This window comes from Homarus americanus, unplaced genomic scaffold, assembly GCF_018991925.1.
Source record: "Homarus americanus isolate GMGI-L3 unplaced genomic scaffold, GMGI_Hamer_2.0 scaffold2558, whole genome shotgun sequence".
Lineage (NCBI taxonomy): Eukaryota > Metazoa > Arthropoda > Malacostraca > Decapoda > Nephropidae > Homarus > Homarus americanus.
In genome coordinates this window covers 1,005,955-1,027,718 of record NW_024745671.1, presented here as the reverse complement: position 1 = coordinate 1,027,718, position 21,764 = coordinate 1,005,955, and the positions used below count along the sequence as shown (strand labels likewise).

The window sequence follows — 21,764 nt, the reverse complement described above, 5'->3', positions numbered from 1 at the left end:
CACACGCGTCTTTGCAAATGCTTAGATACAAGCTATACGGTAATTACATTCACACACCAGAAAATATCCAACAATGATGGAGAAGTAGAATTACAAGAGTGAGGAGGCAGGTAAAATTACTTTTTTTCGAGCATAATGATTTGGACGTAATGGTGGTCGCGTTTTTAAAGTGTGTTGTGACAGTGGGGTGAGGCTGGTATGAGCAGGTGATGAGAAGGAAGGAAATAAAACGTATATCGTTTATAGTTATTTTTTTCTATTTTAGATTATACAATAAATAAAATCTCAACTTTGCGGGAATTGCACCATGGTTGACAGTCGTTGGCATTATATTTTACATTGTGTTAACGAACAACAAGTTATTCCCCAGATAATAATTTCCATTGGGAATTTTTCATTAACTTAACAAGGGTAAACTGATCCCCGAATCCAGGTACGGAACCAGACCCAGATTTTCTTCATAAAACCGTAGATACGGTTAAGTTAGGTGAAGTAAAAGGCAGGTAAATGAGGGTAGGTTTGTTTAGACTGTTGGTTAGGGAAGGAATTAGGTTACCGTATGTTAGGCTGAGTCAGGCTTGTTTCGAATCCGGGTCTAGCACCATGCCCAGAAATTGGTGAGTCCTGGTATAAGACACACAGACGAGCAACAGTATACATTTTTAGTGCTAGTAAATTATTTAGTGGTTAGTACAGTAGAAAGATTGAGAGATAAAAACTTATATTTCATTTCCATATCATATCGTTATTATTGTCAAGAAGGTTAGTGGTAGTAGGGGTTGAAGGACCTTGGGGGAGAGAATCTGGGCGGGAATTCAAGCTCGAAGCGTCCGTAGTTTGGTTGATGTGGTTGGTAATGGAAGGCTGGTTGTGGTGGTGTATGGACTGGTTGTGGTATTCTATGGACTGGTTGTGGTGGTCTATGGACTGGTTGAAATGGTCTTTGGATTGGTTGTGGTGGTAGGTAGGCTGATGAGGATCCTCCCACCACCTGGATGATGCCACAGCCGGAGCGTTTACCAGCGTTGCCCGTCTTGAGACTCTCGGGGTTACCGCCACGTCCCAGGTCGTCGACGCCGGCGTGGATGACGATGGCCAGACCGCCGATGAACGTCTGGGAGGAAGGGTCGAGGGAGATGTGGTAGTCAGCAATGTTGATGTACGCCACGCCATACGAGTCAGCTTCCACGTTGCCCAGGTCCCCAGCGTGACGCTCGACGTCTTCCGGGGCACCGTGGTTCTTCTGTAAGATACAAACAACGGTGTCAGGAAGAACGGAAACATGCTTTACGTAGTTGTAAGTTTCAGGGCAATAGCTCAAAGTGTTTGCCAGTTGAAACATAAACAGACTTACTCAACAGAGCGACACACTTGACGATTTTTCATCAGGGAACAAGTGTGTAAATAAAACTGAGGAGTTGTTTTTAAATTACGCTATATACCACAACTAATAAAAAAAATAACTAGAAAATATGTCAAAGTTGTGATTTTTTTTCTAGATTTTGGTTCTGGTTCAAGATATAGTCATCACGATGCTCTTCACTGTTAATGACTTATGGTGTGACCAATACGGGCAGGTCGCGGTTGTATATAGGTCTCCTTCCTGGACCTCTGCAGCGTGTGGCGGCGTCCTGTGTCATTTCCAGATGAACACACACACTCACTCACTTTTACTCTCTCTTTAATAAGATTTAGCCATATAAGGGCCATCACTACACCTGTTCCTGTAGCAATACTGAATAATAATCGATGTATGGTGTATCTGACCTGTGTAATATTTGCTTTGTTGATGTTTCGGACAATTAATGTGGTGTAAAGTTAAACTTGGTTACGATAGTGTGAACAAAGAACACTGATTACTTAGCCTTTCTAGTACAAGGAGACAGTGTTGCCGATACTGTACTCAACCCCCTTTACTTTCCCCAACTGTAAAATTGGGTACCCATTCACAATTGGGTGGAATAGGGTAGCCCTGGGTGTGAAACAGCTACACCCACTCAGCCGTCGTACTAGAGCAGAAAATGTTAGTGAAATGTGTTTGGCCCATTTAGATGTCAGGTCAAGTACTTAAATTACTTATGTTCACTGTGGACGGAGACTTCAGACCTCTACATTCGGATCTTAAACTGTTTGTGTAAGACTTTAAGGTACTAAATTTAGTGGGCGAGTCGCATATACTTAAGTGTGTAATTGGTGCGGGTCATCTTGGTAGGTTTCTGTACACCATAACATAGGAAGACATACAGTGTGATGTTTGAGGTGTAAGGAGTGTGCTATAAATACTCTTATAATGTTTTGGTAATGTTAAAAGTCAAGTCTTGTAATTAATAGATGTATAGGATCCACTCGTAACGCCACTAAATAGGTCACTCATTATTGTGTACTTACCAAATGCTATAAAGAACATGAGGTTAAATGGTGTTGAACAAGTGTGTATGTTATATTATAAAAACGTTTGATATTACGTAATGCAGCACATGTGTACGTTCGATACTTCACAGTGTTAAGTACAAACGAGCACTGTACACATAGCAGCTGTAGTACAAGTTAATATCCAAGGCTTTAGTAATGTTAGATACCAGGGTACCGTAGCATCAATGGATACCAAATACTTCATTACGCTAGAATGGTCAGCTGCAACGTCACAAGGGAAGGGGAACTTACACCGAAGGGATTGAAGTGTCCGCCGGCGTCCTTGCAAAAGTCACCAAGCCTGCCCTTCGCGTGGACGTGGAAACCATGGTAACCCGGTGTCAAGCCCGTTACACTGCCTGTAGAAGGGGGTAGTGGGTTAGCATGTAGGGTAGGGAGCTATACCACAACACGGAAAAAGAGTCTAAAATTAAAAACCACAATAAGACAAAGACGAAATAAGCGAAAAAAAAGAAATGGATTGGAATTATGGAAAAGAGGCGATAAACTGGAGGTAAAATCTAGACATACGAGAGTTGCTCAATAAGTAAACAAACTGAGGCCATTCCTGTCGACATAAAGACCATAAGGGTACAAGAATAAGCTTAAACAAGATAAATCATTTACATCACCTACCATCCCTAAAAAATCACCTACCATCCCTAAAATATCACCTACCATCCCTAAAATATCACCTACCATCCCTAAAATATCACCTACCACCCCTAAAATATCACCTACCATCCCTAAAATATCACCTACCACCCCTAAAATATCACCTACCATCCCTAAAATATCACCTACCATCCCTAAAATATCACCTACCATCCCTAAAATATCACCTACCATCCCTAAAATATCACCTACCACCCCTAAAATATCACCTACCATCCCTAAAATATCACCTACCACCCCTAAAATATCACCTACCACCCCAAATATCACCACCATCCCTAAAATATCACCTACCACCCCTAAAATATCACCTACCATCCCTAAAATATCGCCTACCATCCCTAAAATATCACCTACCATCCCTAAAATATCACCTACCATCCCTAAAATATCGCCTACCATCCCTAAAATATCACCTACACCCCTAAAATATCACCTACCATCCCTAAAATATCGCCTACCATCCCTAAAATATCACCTACCATCCCTAAAATATCACCTACCATCCCTAAAATATCGCCTACCATCCCTAAAATATCACCTACCATCCCTAAAATATCACCTACCACCCCTAAAATATTACCTACCATCCCTAAAATATCACCTACCACCCCTAAAATATCACCTACCATCCCTAAAATATCACCTACCATCCCTAAAATATCACCTACCATCCCTAAAATACCACCTACCATCCCTAAAATATCACCTACCACCCCTAAAATATCACCTACCACCCCAATCTTATCTCCTACCATGTTTACAAAGGTCGCCTCACCCTGAATGATGACTCCTGCATTATTCCTGAAGAGTTCCAGTCTACCTCCAACCTGGTCACTTCCAGGTACCATCTCCACTACGGCGTCAGGACCCTGGAAAGAAGAGGAGGAGGTAGGAACAGAGAGATGGTTTACAAGACGCCGCGAAAGTAAGTCTTGTAAAACGTCAAATGGGTCGAGGTTCGCTTGGGTGATGAGACACTGTATATGCAGGTATTTGCGTCTTTGTTTACGTATCATTCCCTGTCTCACCTCTCCCTCCGTCTCCTATTCAAAACACAGGCTTGAAGTTTTACAAGATCTGACGTATGAAGGATAATCAGAGAGAGAGAGAGAGAGAATATCAATTTAGTGATTCAATACATGTAATAATCGAGGTCGTTTTCCTCCCTCAAACAATACATAAGTGCAAATGGCCATGACAATTGATATGGCAAGTTGGTTTCACTTCACCAAGGTAAACCGCAGTAATAATACGTTAGCTTGTTAAGTTCTAAACAAATATAACGAGTTAAATGTACCAATATAAGGAAGGTCACACTAGACGTCTCAGTTAGTTTTAGTTCTATATTAAATTTAAAATAGGTTGTGTGTTCTTATGAGAAGTTTCAATTACATCTTTGACCCCTCCACCCCCCTCCCCCAAGTTAGGTCTAGTTTATTGTTTATTTTAGGGGAAATTTGAAGAAAATAATAGTTACTGTAAACTTAATGACGGGTTAGAGGGTTCTAGTAACTTAATATTGATAGTGGTATACTCGCCAATCTAACGACCTGAATCATAAATTTTATATCTAATCAACTCCCTAATCAGACCTAGCCCTAACTTAATCTACCTCTAAGTAGACTTATTCCTAACCTACTCCTAACTAGACCTAGCCCTAACCTATCCTAACCTAACCTACCCCAAACCAGACCTACCCCTATCCTACTCCTAACCTGGCCTTCTGCCCCTAAACAACCCTAACCAAAACATTAAATTCTCGGCTTTCGGAAGGCTAATTCGGGTTCGATTCTGTTTCCGGATTTGTGGATCTTTACAATTAACATCTTTTTGGCGGGAGGGAATTTAAAACTACGCAATAGGTCAATAACTAACATTAACTACCTTGAGTACGATGACATAAGCCCTTCATTACGATGACTTAATCCCTAAAGTAACATATCACAATCCACTGAGTAAAGTAACATCGCACTCAAGGTGTCGTCATCGCACTCAATAGATTAAGAAGTCATCGTACTCAAGTGGTTTGCAAATTCTTCATATTACAACAAGAGGCTTTGATAAAAAAAAAACTGACAATATATCAGATTCTCAACGACCGTGCTAGATGTAATAGCCCTATTTTGATTGAATATCGACGATCGTTTAATATATCAGGGAATGACTTAGCGAGACGCACTGAACACAGTTTTTATTTGGCTACGTTTGTTTAAATCATCACCGAACTGTGCTTGATGATGCAATAGCTGGTGTGTGTGTGTGTGTGTCCCCTCTCCCAGTACAACTTTACATTCTTTTCCGTTCTTTGTCTAGTTTATCATCTCGTTTTTCACATCTTTTCGTCACTTTTCTTCTGTTATTACGGTATTTACCTGGGTTTCTGCGATGCAAGCACTTGTAAAATATTACGTCACCAAAATACGAGAAACAAATGACAGTCAGTAATGCGTCCTTAAGATGTAAAAAAGCTATAACATAAGGCAATGCGAGAAGGAGGAAAATAAGGAAGGAATGTGGGAGAAGGAACATAGGGGAGGAGGAACGTTGAGAGGGAATTTGGGAAGAAACAGAGAGGAGGAGGAACGTGGGAGGAGAAACAGAAGGAGAAACAGAGGGAAGCAGGAACGTAGGGAAGGAACATGAAAAGAAACAGAGAGAAGGAGAAACGTGGGAGAAGGAACAGCAGAAGAAACATAGGGAAGGAAGAACGTAGGAAAGGAACATGGGAAGGAACAGAGAGGAGGAACGTATAGAGAAGGAACGTGGGAAGAAACAGAGGGAAGGAGGAACGTAGGGAAGGAACATGGAAGGAGGAACATTCTAGGAACTCTAGGCGACGCACAAGGAGGAAGGCGCCAGCAAGTCTAACTGCCCTTGACAACCATTCATTGCTAACTCTCCTTCTAGGCAGGGATCCCTCCCTTAGTCCTAATACGATCTATAGCTGTCTTGAGCTTATCAAGAAGCTCTTCACTCCTACACCGGCCAATATCATTGCCTCCTGCACTGAGGCAGATAATGGGTTTGTTCCCATTACCAGACAAGATATTGTCCATCCTGTCAACTATATCCCCCACCCCAGCCCCTGGCAAACACACCCTCATACTATCTTTATTTTTACCACAAAAAGCTCTGTCCAAGTACCTGACCTGAACGAGTTGGTACACTTAGCTGTTGTTGTCGCTGTTGTATCCTTGGTGTGTTTCTTCACCACCAGTTTGGTAGTCCCTCTCCTCACAACCTTCCATTCGCCTGAGTTTTCGCCATTCACAGGCTTTCCTTGTCTCGTTTCTTCCTTCATCCTTGCTATCTCTTCCTTTAATTTCAAGTTTTCTTCCTCTAATTTCAGGGTTTTTTTCCTTGGTACTCTCTAATTCGGCCCACAGAAGGGCGTAACCCTGTTTACAAGTAGCACTAGCCATATCTGATAATTATCCCCGGGAGCGGAGCTAAGCTGCCGTGACCTTTCCTCTAGTGAGGTGTGTGGGCGTCCTTTGTGTTGTTCAAGGTGCTTGTTATTTTTGTTTGTGGTATATCTCGACTTTAGCAAAGCCTTTAACAGAGTCCCCCACGAAAGACTAATTAGAAAGGTAGAAGCACATGGCATCAAAGGTAATATCCTTAAATGGATTAGGGCGTGGTTACAGGACAGGAAACAGCGAGTGAGCAGTAACAGCACAAAATCCCATTGGAGCAACGTCACTAGTGGAGTTCCCCAAGGCTTAGTTCTTGGAACATTATTATTTATTATATACATAAACGACATAAATATCGGCATAGACAGCAACATAAGTAAATTTGCTGATGACACTAAAATAGGACGTGTTATTAAATCTGACGAGGACTCCGCAAAACTACAGGAAGATCTAAAAAATTTTTTCGAATGGTCTGAAAAATGGCAGATGAAATTCAACACGGACAAATGTAAAATACTCAGTATAGGAGATGCAAACAGGGAAACCAGTTACCAGATGAACAACGATGCCATTGAGAAATCCGACTGCGAGAGAGATTTAGGAGTAATGATAAGTAGGAACCTTAAGCCAAGTAAACAATGTGTTTTTGCTCGTAACAAGGCTAATAAAGTACTTGGATTCATACAAAGGAGTGTTAGTGACAAGACTAGCGAGGTCATCCTAAAACTGTATCTTGCTCTTGTGAGAACACACCTGGATTACGCAGTTCAGTTCTGGTCACCGTATTACAGAATGGATATAGAATCCTTGGAAAGAATTCAGAGGAGAATGACAAGACTAATCCCGGGCATTAGGAACCTTGAGACAGGTTAAGGGCATCTTAATTTGCACTCCCTCGAGAGACGTAGAGCGAGGGGCGACCTGATAGAGGTGTATAAATGGAAGTCAGGGCTAAACAAAGGGGACATTACAAAGGTACTCAAACTATCCAACCAGGAGCGAACTCGTAACAATGATATTAAATTAGACAAATTTAGATTTAGGCGTGAAATAGGTAAACACTGGTTTGGAAACAGAGTAGTGGATGAATGTACAAGTTACCAAATATCATCATTAACTCGAATAAGCTGGATAGCTTCAAACATAGGTTGGATGCTTATATGAGCAATAGGGGTTGGGTGTAAACGGGACTGCCCAGTATGGGCCAATAGGCCCGCTGTAGTTTCCACCATTCTTATGTTCTTATTGTAGCCTTAACGAGAAGGAAAGTTCCGATAATGTACACAAGTTCTCACTCTTGGACAACACCAACCACACGATGAATACAACAATAATGTCTTTATAACGATGTAAACTGTATACATGAAGTACAGGACACGTGTGTGGTATGTAACAGCGACATATTTCACTACCTCAATGACAACACGTTTAGACTGAACACAAACACAGGAAAAAAGTTATCATGTAGCCATAAACAGGGAAGTGTGGGTGTGTGTGTGTGTGTGTGTGTGTGTAAAACAACACCGCGGACGAGAGCACAACACCATCCCAGGAAAAAAACTCCACTGTCTGGACACCATCACTTAAGACACCCTTCTTCATAACTAGGAAAATTAGTGTTTACCTTCAGGGAAACTGAAGGTGGAGAGACCCGGTAGTGGTGGTGGTCAATTTAACTACTCGTAATGACCAGACGACGTTTGGCGGCCGCAGCGGGACCTCCACGCCTCACACACACACAGTCACGCCAACCATATTGAAGTTGAAGAGACATGATCACTAGGCCAAGACACTAAAAATTTATCTAATAGATCCCCCTCCACACCCCCTCCCCCCAAAAAAAAAGACGACGAGAAGTGAAAGAAACTTAATCTTATCCTAATCTTACGTCCGAGATGCGCCACGCATCTCGGACGTAAGATTAGGTTAGGTTAGGTTAAGCCACAGTGATATAACACAACGCCACTATGATATGACAGAATATAACACACAGCCACATAAATATGGTATGATATGTCTGAAAATATCTTAACGCCAGATGACAGAAAATGACACAATACCTCCATTTTATGACACAATATGACAACGCCGCAATAATATACCAAATAGTGTCAAGGTTTTCTGTAGCTTGACACAAGATTACCACGAGTTCCTCTACCCGGCTAATTTATGGTGAGAAACAGGAAGGCACCAATAGGAAGCCCTTCATTATGGCTCACTGGTCAAGTATAATGGCTCCTTCTTGTCACCACCTGAGCTGTTTATTCGTGTCGAGGCTGAGAGAGAGTGTTGGTCTGCTGTTATTTTTATTCTTGTTTACTTCTGACTATTAGGTGCGTTTGTCAGGCCTGCTGGGGCGTCTCATGAGTTATCAGTGGCTAGGTGCGCCGGGGTTCTTGTTTGCCCCTGTTTTGTGTTTTTTTTGTTTGTGTTTTTTTTTTTGTTGTTTTTTTTTTGTTGGGTGTTTGTTTTTTTGTTTTTTGTTTTTTGTTTTGTGTTGTTTTTTTTTGTTTGGTTTTTGGTTGTGTTTTTTTTTTTGTTTGTTGGGTTCATTATATATATTTGGAACCGTTCAATACTTTGAACAAAAGTTCAGGTTTCGTCTGTATTTGTCTTTAATAGTTATGAATCAAAATGTGTTTTCGAGTCTCTTTCAATGTGTCGATCGATATTTGTGTTTTTGTTTTACCCAGGCAGGTTGTGTGTGTGGAGCTCATGATGGCGTGATGGTGGGTCAGGTGTTGCACAGATTAACTTCGATGGATGATTTCTCAGTAGCTGAGATGGATGCAGACCCAAATCTGCGCCTCTCTCTAGTGGTTATATCTCACTATATTACTCCAGCCTGTGTGTGCTGATGAGACCTGTCTAGTTTTTTATGGTGTTCCTTATTGTTCCAGGATGTAGAGTAGTGTGTTTGTAGGGGCATCAAGTTGAACTTATTCTAGGTGCAGGAGGTCCAGGTGGAGGAGGTGGGGTGGTCATGTTGTGTGGCCACCAGGCGTCCAGCGTCCTTGCTACCGTACCCCTCCCCAGCCGGCCCCGCCCCCCCTCATCACATCAATCACCGCCCTGCTACCTTATCCATCCCTCATACCTCTCTCACTCTTCCGTTGCAGTAAGAGTGACACTGACCTGGTAATGACACGGCATAACTTCTGTGGCACTCTGACGTAAATTTTTTTATATTCATACACAAGGTGGCTACCAAATTAGTCAATATTTAGTCAATGTTACATAAACTCTCTGCCGTACAGTGAGTGTATCAGTTTCTGTGGTTATTATAGTGTTAATGTTTTCATGTTTGACCCACACGTTACCACGCGCCTTAAGTCTCGCCTCTGGGGGTTTAGGGAACTGGTTTAGGATATCAAGATCGTGGGAGCAACCTTGGGCTAGGGCAGAAGGGTCGCTAGGTACACACACACCTCGGTGGGTAGCGGCTTGTCCCAGAAGGTAAATTTTTTGGTAATACTGTCACTCTTACCTTGCTATTTTAAAGATAAACACCGAAATAAAGTTCCCGAGGAGCAAAGGAATCTCACCAGTTCATAATTTTACCTTCTACACTGATCACCTGAACCTTCACTAGTGGACGTCACTTTTCACTTTAATTAGTTAACGCCAGACGATTGAATTCAGCTGAGAGAGACCCCTTGTACACGTCAGCAACAGCACGAAATTGGATTGGTCAAGGGGGTGGTAGTAGAGTATAATGACGTCAGCAACAGCAGGAAATTGGATTGGTCAAGGGGGTGGTAGTACAGTATAATGACGTCAACAGTAGCAGGAACTCGGTGTGACAAATCCGGTTATAGGAAAGTGTGGACGGACCTCTCTTCTGTTCCCTCTCTCTCAACATGGCCGTGATTTAGTTGTCCCTTAATAAAATAAGTAACCAGGACGTAGGGGGGGGGGTAGTATCATAACATCAGTAGCAGGAAGGAGTCGGGTTGGTTTAGTACGGTGGTCAAGTAATGAGTGACAACAGGTGCACCGCCGACCATCCAGGATCTTGCAAAGTTCATCCAACACAAAGAACCTGCCCGACTCTAAACATAAACGCCGTGTAGAGACTTATAGTGACTTCAGGTTTAGTTTTGAGGTGAAGGTTACAGAGAATGGTTACAGATGAGGTAACTGAGAGCTGATTTTCTTCCATCCCACACTCCTCCCGGTACCTCTTCCAACTCCCTACAGCCTCTTACTACTCTCCTCCTCAGCAAAATATTCATCACGCAAGACTATAATAAAAAAACAAGGCTTAAAGAGCTATTCAATATTTTATATAGTAATTCCGTCAAGGTTAATAAGGTGGTGAAAGTGATGATGATGGCTAGAGGTGTGTGTGTGTGTGTGTGTGTGTGTGTGTGCTTTCGAATTGATGGGGTAAATAGGGTGGAAAGACAATAGAATGTACGTTGAGAGGGAGTGATTTGCATGTGCGTTTGTGTGTGAGAGAGAGAGAGTTCTAGAAGGTCTTATGTCCTCCATTTACCGCCTCTCTCCCGGGTCATTGAGTGAGTCAGAATATTATATGAATTCACGAGTCAGTAACTATTACACTGCGTACAAGGTCCTTTGTTTTCACCACGAGGAAGAAAATTATTTGAATCTCTATCTTCGTCATCAATTTTCCCAAAGAGAGACGATAATCATTGAATGCACGAAACAATTCTTGACATATCCCACAAACTAGTTTACCCTCAACGTGTGATTTGACTGTAAATTGACTAGTATTCACCCAAGGCCGGAAAGTTTAATGCTGAGACAAGGCCAACGTGTTACTGTTGGTTACATAACCTCTCCTTCACCAACCTTGACGTGGCTTCACCTGCTAAACACCTGACAGAAAAACAAAACAAAAAAGCAATGCGTCTTCCTGGAACTAGTTTCAACACTTCCACGCAACACTCCGACCGTAATATAAGTCGTAGTGTTTTCGCTAATCAGAAATTATACTTAGTTATATAATGTTTTCAGAGGCAAAGATGATGAGTAAATTGACACTATGGCCAAACAATCCCCAGAATCTGACTCGAAAATAAAACCAAGGATTTGTTAACGTCGAAGAAGAGGCTACCCTTCGTTAGGTTAGACATCTCAGGGATTAGTAAAGTGACTGTTATCGCATTTTTATATTCAGGAACAACAAACATTTTCCAGTAAACATTCTTCACATTCCAGCTCGACGTATCTGAGTCCACTTGATAGAAACCCAGTTAATACTTTTTTTTTTACTCTAAATTAACGTTACACGAGAGCAAACATAACATAGTCTATTTATCTTTTATCAAAATTCAAGAACTATATAGTCTATTTTATTTTTTACTCGTGTGAGGGTGTGTGTGGTGGCCGTGACGAGGGAACCAACCAGCATGAGTAGCGTGTTTAGGGTTCGTCATTGCCGGATAGTAATTCAATAGGGATTTATTACCGGTAGATTCAATTTACAATCCTTTAAAAGCCTCGAGGATCTCATAAGGACGTCGCAGGATACAAATAAATAAATAAATAACCATATCAATGTTGCTTCTGATTAACTTATATGACACATGACTCAATAAAACTATAAAAGCAAATCGTGTAAATGGACATAATTTTTTACAATGTATATAATTTTTTTACATCCTTGTTAACTGACGAGATGAAGACTAGGGTCACTTTTCCCCCATTTTATACTAATAAAAAAATGTACCCTTATTGTCTTATTTTACTGTTTTTTTGTTATTTGTTGTTTTAACTGGTCTTCTATATGTGTCAGTTATTGGGGTCGGTTAAAAAGTGTTACAGGAACTTTATAATAATGAGAAGAAATGATAGACACATGTGGAGTTAAAAAGATCATATGATTTTGATATGTGCTTTGGGTGTTAGTGAGTGACTGAAGAATGTTTTACTGGAAGCTTTCCATGATTTACACCGAAATTGTGTGTTACTTCCCGTGACCCTGACAAGTAATGAAGAGCCGAGAGAATAATTATGTGGTGTGTGTGTGTGTGTGACTTTAATCCTTCACCTCTCAAGAATCAATCACATCGCGTCGCTTGGGGGACTTGTCATACTGCTAAAGAACGTCTGTCATCCAGGCTATAGTGATAGGTTTGAGACGTGATGTACCTAAGACAGAATTTCTGATCTAATTCGTTTTATAAATATTACGTCACGCATATCAACCAATCACAGCCTAGATGACAGACGCTTGTGAGAGATAACGCAACGGGAGATTTTTCTGTTTTCATTCAACACCGTGACGAGACGTTAATTGAATATCTCTCTCTCTCACACACACACTCTCCAACGTGTCTGGGAAAACAATGAAGAGCTTTCGCTGTGAACGGCTGAGATACAATGGTAGGTCGTGCGTTCAAAATTTCCTACAGTATTTTTTGTTCCTACTATGTTAATGTTGTACTCTGTTCTTATTGTTCTTACTTTGTTTATATACTGAATTCTTATTTTTCTTTCTATGTTAATATTGTAGATGTGTTACTTCGGGGATAACAACAACCTTTAATAATAATATATACCTGTGTTATGTTCACTTCACCACCAAATACCTAATTTTATCTCCTCAGGGTCACAATATATCACAAGCGTTCACACTTAAATATCACCTCCTCACCCCCATTATTACCACCACTTCCTTACATTACAGATAGGACAAAGAAATGAGTCAAGGTAAAGAGTCTCGGTACATACAGTAAAACCTCCATATAACGGACTTATCATATAATCCCTTACTTATGGGAATTGGAGGGTTCACATCTAACGGACCCTCTATATAACGGAATTTCCTCTCCCTGTAGTACGTTAAACAGAACTTTCACTGTAATCTAGTCTTTGGGTCGTGATGTTAACTTTAATGGTGTCTCTTGGCGAGTGTTTTTTTTTATTAACTTTTATTATTATACTTTTCGTTCCAAAATGCCTTAAAATATCTAATGTTTGGTATAGCGTGTGATGATGAGGTGGCATTAAGGAAAGTTTGGTCTCGTTTATTTGGGTATTATCGACATTATTTATCTAGAATTTACATCAAGTCTCCCTTTCCTCAGTGGCCTGATGGATCTCTGATGGATTCACTGTTATAGCTGAGAGATAAAAACAATAGAGTTCTGAAGCTTAAAGGGTTTTACTATTGAAGCGATACTGTTTATGAAGCCTGTGTATGTAGCAAAAGTTTATAGCGTGTCTACTGGCCTAAAGGTTACTTGTCATACTAAGTTTAAACCCTATACTTAAACGTACACAAAAGTTCAGTTGTGTTTCCAAGATACCTGCTCAACGCACCTGGATTTTATCTACAGTACAGTCTTAAAGTTAGCATGACACAGGCAAGGGAAAATATTACTGGTGAGGTAAATAACACAAGTAAGGAAAATAATAAAAGTATAGGTAAGGCAAACAGGTAAATAAAATCAGGAGGGAAATAAGGACGGGGGGAATAAAGACAGGAAACTATTAGGAAAATCATTAGGGAAAACTATAAGTTGGAGGAAAATATCACAAGTAGGAAAGTAATACTTGAATCAGCACTCACGCTCCCATGAAATGAAGACGGTCTGACGACAGCCGCCACACTTAAAAAGACGACGAATGCCTTCATCTCCACCTGTAAGAAAAAACGACAAGTTATTAGTGTCAGTCATATACTCTCTCTCTCTCTCATGCTCCTTTATCATTGTTAATTTCTACAGTTTTGCACATTATTAGTTCTTATACCTCAGAATTGGTTATTGAATTGGAATGGTGATATTTCATTTGTAGGTCGAGGCATATGAAGAGCTGTTATCATCATCATCTTAGCTTCATGATCGTCGTCGCCTCCTCTCCCCTCTTGCCTCCCTATCCAACCAGCCTCCCCTTCCCACCTCTCATCTATTCTTACCACTTGCCAGTCAACTTCACCACTTTTTGTTATCCTTTCTATAACGGCACTTATTCTGCACTAGATCCTTGAATCAATATTTTTTTTTCCAACGTTAAAAGTTTCTCCTCACGAGTTTAATTGAGACTTGTGTGGATTATCTTGTTATGTACCTTAATAAACCTCACCAGCCGTCTCTATTAAGATGAACACAACACCATCAAGAACTGGAACCTTTAAACCATTTAGTTTTCAAACATCCCAAGCCCACCAACCTAACCTAACCCACCAACCCTAAACCAAAGTAACCTAACCCACCTACCCTAAACCCAGTGGCGGCTCGTGCATAGGGCTGCAGAGCTGCAGTCCCCCCAGACACTCACTGCCAGGCGTATGATTCCTTTAGAGAGACAGCTGAATAATACACTACCAACAAATATATCATTTTATTTGATATTTAATTATTTTCAATACGTTGCTAAGTGAATTTTCATTAAAATCAGACCAAAATTTAAGTTACTTTCATAGTTGCTGTCAATGCTGTACGATTCATGTCTGTTATTAATTGGCGCCGCCGCCGCACTTGAAGCAGCTCAGTCTCGTACAACGTGTGGACGGTGTAGTTAAATCGTGCTTTCTTTAATTACCCTTTGACGATGGAAAATCGAGTGAAGTATTTGCAAAACATCAACTTTATTCTGCTTTCCATGCTTATTGTTTGGTGGGGACTCGGCATGGACGAAAAGTGGTGTGACTGACTTGAGGCATTTGCCACAGAAAATAGTGAAACATGAGCAGTCAGCCAAACATATAAGAACATAAGAAAGTGGGATACTGCAGGAGGCCGACTGGCCCATACAGGGCAGATCCCTTTCACACCCATCCCAGCACTTCCATGTGCCTATCCAACTTCGTCTTGAAGCTCCCTAGCGTCCCCGATCCTACTATAGCACTCGGTAGCCTATTCCACATATCCACAACTCTATTTCCAAACCAGTGCTTGCCTATATCCTTTCTGAATCGGAATTTATCTAATTTAAAGCCATTTGTTCTAGTTATTTCGTTATTACTGAGCTTCAGAACATCTTCCATTTTACCCTTGTTAATCCCACTTACCCACTTGTACACCTCTATCATATCTCCCCTAACTCTACGCCTCTCTAATGAATGTAAGCCTAAGCTTTTCAGTCTTTCTTCATATGGAAGGTTTCTAATATTATGGATCATTTTGTCATTCTTCTTTGTACTCTCTCCAAAGAATCTATGTCCATTCTATAATAAGGACACCAGAACTGAACCGCATAATCCATGTGTGGCCTCACTAATGCTAGGTAAAGTTTCAAGATAACGTCAGCAGTTCTGTTACTCACAGACCTAGATATGAACCCAAGAATCCTGTTTGCCTTGTTGCGAACGCTAATACATTGTTTTCTAGGTTTCAAGTCGTTGCTAACAAATACACCTAGATCTTTTTCACAAACTGAGTTTTCTATTTCGTGTTACCTAGTTTATACCTAACGTTTGTATTCGTCTTCCTATCTGTAGTACCTTGCATTTATCAGTATTAAAATTCATTTGCCAGTCTACTGACCACTCATGTAAGTATCTAGATCTCTTTGAAGGTGTTCAAAGTCACTGTCTGAATTTATCACTCTCCCATTTTGGTATCATCTGCAAATTTACTAATCCTACTAGTTATGCCTAAATCAAGATCATTAATGAATATAACAAACAGCAGAGGGCCTAATACAGATCCCTGGGGAACTCCGCTTTTGACCGCACCCCAGTCTGACTTTAATCCATTTATGCTGACTCTTTGTTTCCTACCAGTTAACCATGACCTAATCCATTTTAATACTGATCCATCTATTCCATGTGCTTCTACCTTCCTTATCAATCTCTCATGAGAGACTCTATCGAATGCTTTACTGAAATCTAAATAAATTATATCATATGACTTATCATTATCTACCGCTTCATATACTTCTGAGAAAAAGCTAAGCAAATTTGTGAGACAAGAACGTCCCTGGGTGAACCCGTGCTGAGAAGAATGAATTAGGTTGAATGTTTCAAGGTGGCTTCTGATTTTTGTAGCAATAATTGACTCTAGCAACTTGCCTATGATTGACGTGAGACTAATGGGACGGTAATTTGATGCTATTGATTTATCACCCTTTTTGAAAATCGGAACTACATTTGCAAGTTTCCAAGCTTCTGGCACTAGGCCTGATTCTAATGACTTATTAAATAAAACTGCTAATGGATTACTCAACTCATCTCTACATTCTTTTAATATTCTAGCATATACCTCGTCTGGACCAGGCGATTTATGAGGCTTCAGTTTGTTAATTACTTTAAGCACATCGTTACTAGTAATATTGATATTCATCAACATGAATAACATGATTAATTTATCGTTGCTGGGTAAAGTGAACATTGCAGCTCAGATTGACACAGCATACAAGCTCTCAGTTGCAAAACACAATGAACAGGTGAAAAAAAAAACAGAGATGTGTTATCCAAAATCATAAACTGTGTGGACATCAACTACAACTCATACCTGAGGTAGGTCAAATTTGTGTATCCTACTGTTGTGTGAGGCTTGCAGTCCCTCCATTTTATTTTTCACGAGCTGCCACTGCCTAAACCAACCTAAAGTACCAACCCAAAACCACCCCACCTAGTCTAAACCAACCTAGCGTAATCCATCCTAACCTAACCTACCAACCCTAACCACACTAGGGTAGTTTAAGTTAGGTGTAGTGTAGGTGTCGTCGTGGAATGTTCCAGTTATAAGAAGCTCCAGCACTAACAGGATGTCTTTGTGAAGGTCTTTTGTCGTGTCTGGGTCTTAACACAATGAGACTAAAACTGTATCAGAGTGGATGTTAAGAGTCATGGTTTACAATATCTGAGAAGTCTAGTTCAAAGTGAAAGGCACAAATCAGTCGCTCACCGATACTGTTCACTTAACGGCCAGTGAATATTTATTAATTCTATACGAAGAATTTGCGGGGAGTGGCAGGTAAAAACGAATGACGTGAGAATTGTAAATATCGGACGAAGTCTTGGTTTTCAGGAGGTCAGGAACCAATAAACACCAATATGTACAAAAAAAAACAAGTCTTTACAGCAATGAGGTTATAACTACTTACTTGCTCACCAAACACAGGTCAGGTGCAAACTGGCACCGTGTTGCTGGCGTTCCATGATTTACCTGGCCTGGTGAAGTTCAGTTGCCAGATGTCACCGCCTGGGAATCAAGGTTATGGACGAATGAGTGGAAAACAGGGCGGAAAATTAATGGATGGGTGACATTATTAAAGCAGAAGAACAAATTAAAGAAGACTGATTTGTGATTTTTAGGTTAAGATCACTGACTGTTTGTTCTCTCTCTCTTGGTTTTCATGAAGGTTCGAAAAACGTACTGTGTAATTTCATTTGATCTACAAGACGAAGTTTATCAGAGTCTTTCTATATTAGTAGATTTTTATTATCATTGGTGAAAGATGTGAAAGGTGTTGATCGATTCTACAGTTTCTGGCTACTTAAAATGTTTGATAGAACGACGTCATCTTCATTATGTTCCCGTGCTTTTATTTTTATCTTCCCATTTACATATTGTTATACCTGTTTACTCTCAAATCATCACAGTTCTATCAAAATGTACAGTTACCTGGTTATCATACGCACAATGTATACGTTATATAATATACAAACTTCTACATATATACATACTTCTATGTATATAAATGTATTAATGAAAACAAATACAAGGGCAGGTAAGTGAACACGATACCCAGGAGAGTATTTTTACCTGACTTAATTTAGATAGATAGACAGGCAGGGTCTGTTCTTGTTAAGGTGACCTACTTATCACCTCCGTCGCACACTCATTCACTCTCTCTCACTTCACACACACACATTTTCCATCAGCTCTCCCCACAAACATTCGCTCTCTATCTCGTTCTCCCTCCACACTCCCTTCTTCCCTCTCCGTCCACTTACCCATATAAATAATGTCGGATCATATGAAGATCTTCCCCCCCAAAGTATCCAACTGAAGATCCTCCCCCGCAGGCTAGATCATATGAAGATCCTCCCCCCTAACCAAACCTAAACGGATCATATGAAGATCTTCCCCCCCCAAAGTATCCAACTGAAGATCCTCCCCCCAGGCTAGATCACATGAAGATCCTCCCCCCCAAATAGGTTTGGGGGGGAGGATCTTCATATGATCCATAATGTCCCCAAGCAAATAGAGTGGATGTTTAAAAATAGGAAAATAGATGAAATATTAAAGAAATATAGAAATTTTGCATCTAGAATATAACTATGTACTATAACTGATTATATGAAATATTAGGGATTTATGTGAGTCCTGAGAGGGACATTCCTGGACTGGGGTGGGGATGACTTATTTCACTTCATCCCTTTGAGATGTATTAATGTTTTTTGTATCTCAATAAACCTATCATTCAATTCGTCACTTTCACCTTCCTTCCTTTATTTTTGCCTTCCACTCATTCTTTAACCCTTGCAGTGGAATTCTCCCCTACAAACGCTGTTTGTCGCTGCCTAGCCGACCCCACCAATTCCCCAGTGTATGCCTCATGGTCTAGGTCAACCAGCGCCGCCATACACCACGGAGCGGGGGTCAACTGCTAAGCCACGCCTACCCCCGCTATTTAAGACCTGACCTCGTGGTGATCTCTCTCTCTTTCTACCTACACCAACCAGCCAGCAACACCTCCGCCTGCCTGGCGGTCCTCGCTCCTCCTCCGCCTGCCTGGTGGTCTCCTCTCCCACTGGCGAGCATGGCGACCCACAAGCTGTCCTTCTCTGAGCACCCTCACCAACCAGCTCTCTCTACATCACGCTTGTAACCATGCTGCATCCCCAGCACCAAGCTGCATTTTACATCCAATACAACATGTATATAGAGAGCACATTGTGAGTTTCCTTTCTCCATCCCATCCTGAGTGTGAACCAAACATCTTGAACCCCACACCCTCATTGCTTTGGGTCATCGAGTCGGGATATCGAGTAACGGGGGTGGAGCAGTGGTCGTGCCGCAGTCAAACGCGGGTCGATGGTCAGGTACCAGTTGGGTCCTCATGCATATTACAGTATATATCAAGATTCGTAATACTATGTTGTACATGATTACCTACACCGTCTATGTTGTACATGATATACCAAAACTGTCTATGTTGTACGTGATATACCTACACTGTCTATTATAATGAAACACATTAATATATATATATATATATATATACGTAACTAGATTGTAAAGTGAGGAAAGTTTGGTAGCGTGGCTGATTAATTTATTTAACTGTTAATATATTTTCAGGGGAAATCTTCTAAACACCAACTCTAAGGACAGCTATTTATTATTCAACTCAATGGCATGGACACATTAATAGAGCATTATATTGAAATTACTATACAATGACTCTTGGACACAAACATGAAATGGATACAATTCCCACCGTAAGTAACTCACCCTATGGATTGCTCTGACAATGAACTCACATGTGACCTGAGGGAGGCCCAGCAGCTGGGGAAGCTGTAGTGTAGGTGCTGCTGGACTATGTCTCCTATGGGAGACTCGGTGCTGGGGAGGGAACTCTCCCTCTGGGAAGCAGCTGTCGGCCCCTTCCCTGTTACAATAATAATCCGATTGCTAATGCTCCATGGAAGGAGCTGCAGGCTCTTATATTGGCAGTCACATGCCGGAAGATGTTGTCACTAACCTGGGTGTCTGGCCAGGTGACAGTTGTACTGGCTGGAGGGTAGCTTCTTGAGTAACACGGTCATGTCGCCGGGTTAAGCTAATGACACGGCCGTGAGAACTCTTGGTCATTGAGACCTTGACCTCTACTTGGGTCAGGTCTGGACAGCTGTGTTTGCCCAGGTGCATGGTTATGCCACGGATTGGTAATGCTTCCTAATTATTACCACCCGGGTGTGTCTTGGTCAGATGAGTTTCTTGAGTAACACGGTCATAACGCCGGGTTAACTGAGGTACCTTGTGGCCGTGTCCTCTCCTGGGTCAGGTCTTAATCTCACTGTACATGATATACCTACACTGTCTATGTTGTACATGATATACCTACACTGTCTAAGTTGTACATGATATACCTCCACTGTCTATGTTGTACATGATATACCTACACTGTCTATGTTGTATAGTGAACCCTCACTTTACGCGGTCAATTGAACCCACGGCGGCCCGCGTAAAGTGAACAACGTAACATATGGGATTAATTGAAATAGAGACTGGGCCGACCCCCAAACTCCACTTTTTCAGACACAATGCCTACGTTGTAGTAAAAATAACTTCTTAATTTTATAATGGTATGCACACACAATTAATAATTAAGAGAAATATCAATAATATTAGGTTTTTTAACACTTACATTAGTAGAAAAGATGGCGGGGCACACGGGGATGGGGGGGTTGGTTCCGAGGCAGAGGGCAGATTATTGGCCCTCACTTGTATCACTATCCACCACAAAGGCTTGCAGGGCCTCTTTGTCAAACCCCTCAAAGTCCATATAAGTCCATATCCTCACTATCATTATCACTATCACTGACTTGGGCTGGCTGTGGTGGGTGGCGGGTGAAGAACTCGGTAATGTTTTGATGACTGGGCGACCTTGTGCGCACCCTGCTCGCGCCGCTCTCCGCGTAAAAGGGTACACACACCGCGGAAAGTGAGCATTCCGGTTTCAGCAGGGTACCGCGTAAAGTGGAACCGCGTAAAGCGAGGGTTGACTGTACATGATATACCTACACTGTCTATGTTGTACATGATATACCTACACAATATAGAATCACTGTGATGATATAGACGGTTTTACTAATGGACTGTGCTTAGTTATCTATGCCTTTACTTGAGATTCTGGGGAGGAATGCAAGTGAGCTTTTGGCAGGTACTGTAATGTCATTAGGGTTGATAAGGCATCTGTGAAAGAAAGCCCCTGATATGACAACATAAAAGTGGAGGGGGCGTGGCTTGCTCATCACCAATAATATTAAACGAGGCTGTTACTTGATCACTTCCACTTCTCGCCACTATTGCTCTTGAAAAGAAATCACTATTAATTGCTAAAAAAAATCAATGAGAGGTGATGTGGTGGTTGTGGTTGTTTTTTTGATCAATGGATTTTCCCTACCCTTGTCGTATTTTCTAAGCCCTGGGAAGGTGACTATGTATTTGAAAAACACACTAATTGATATATGCACCCATTACGTTATTTGGAATAACCACAGATAAAAATGAAATGTCTTGAGTCTCTGATCTTTATATTTCATATAACAAAGTATACTACTGTGTAAGAAGGAAGGCTATGCAAATCCTTTCCAATAAAAATTTCTAA

The 21,764-nt window shown here is 41.1% G+C and overlaps 1 protein-coding gene across 1 annotated transcript; it reads right to left on the bottom strand.

The window, feature by feature from the left end:
* Positions 1-238: 238 nt before the first annotated feature.
* Positions 239-17,626, bottom strand: LOC121878765 (superoxide dismutase [Cu-Zn]-like). Its single transcript, XM_042385178.1, has 5 exons — positions 17,532-17,626; positions 14,050-14,121; positions 3,866-3,959; positions 2,665-2,771; positions 239-1,243 (listed from the first exon to the last, which is right to left on the bottom strand). Exons 2-5 carry the CDS (start codon positions 14,113-14,115, stop codon positions 764-766), a joined length of 747 nt encoding a protein of 248 aa, XP_042241112.1. The 5' UTR covers positions 14,116-14,121; positions 17,532-17,626; the 3' UTR covers positions 239-763.
* Positions 17,627-21,764: the final 4,138 nt, after the last annotated feature.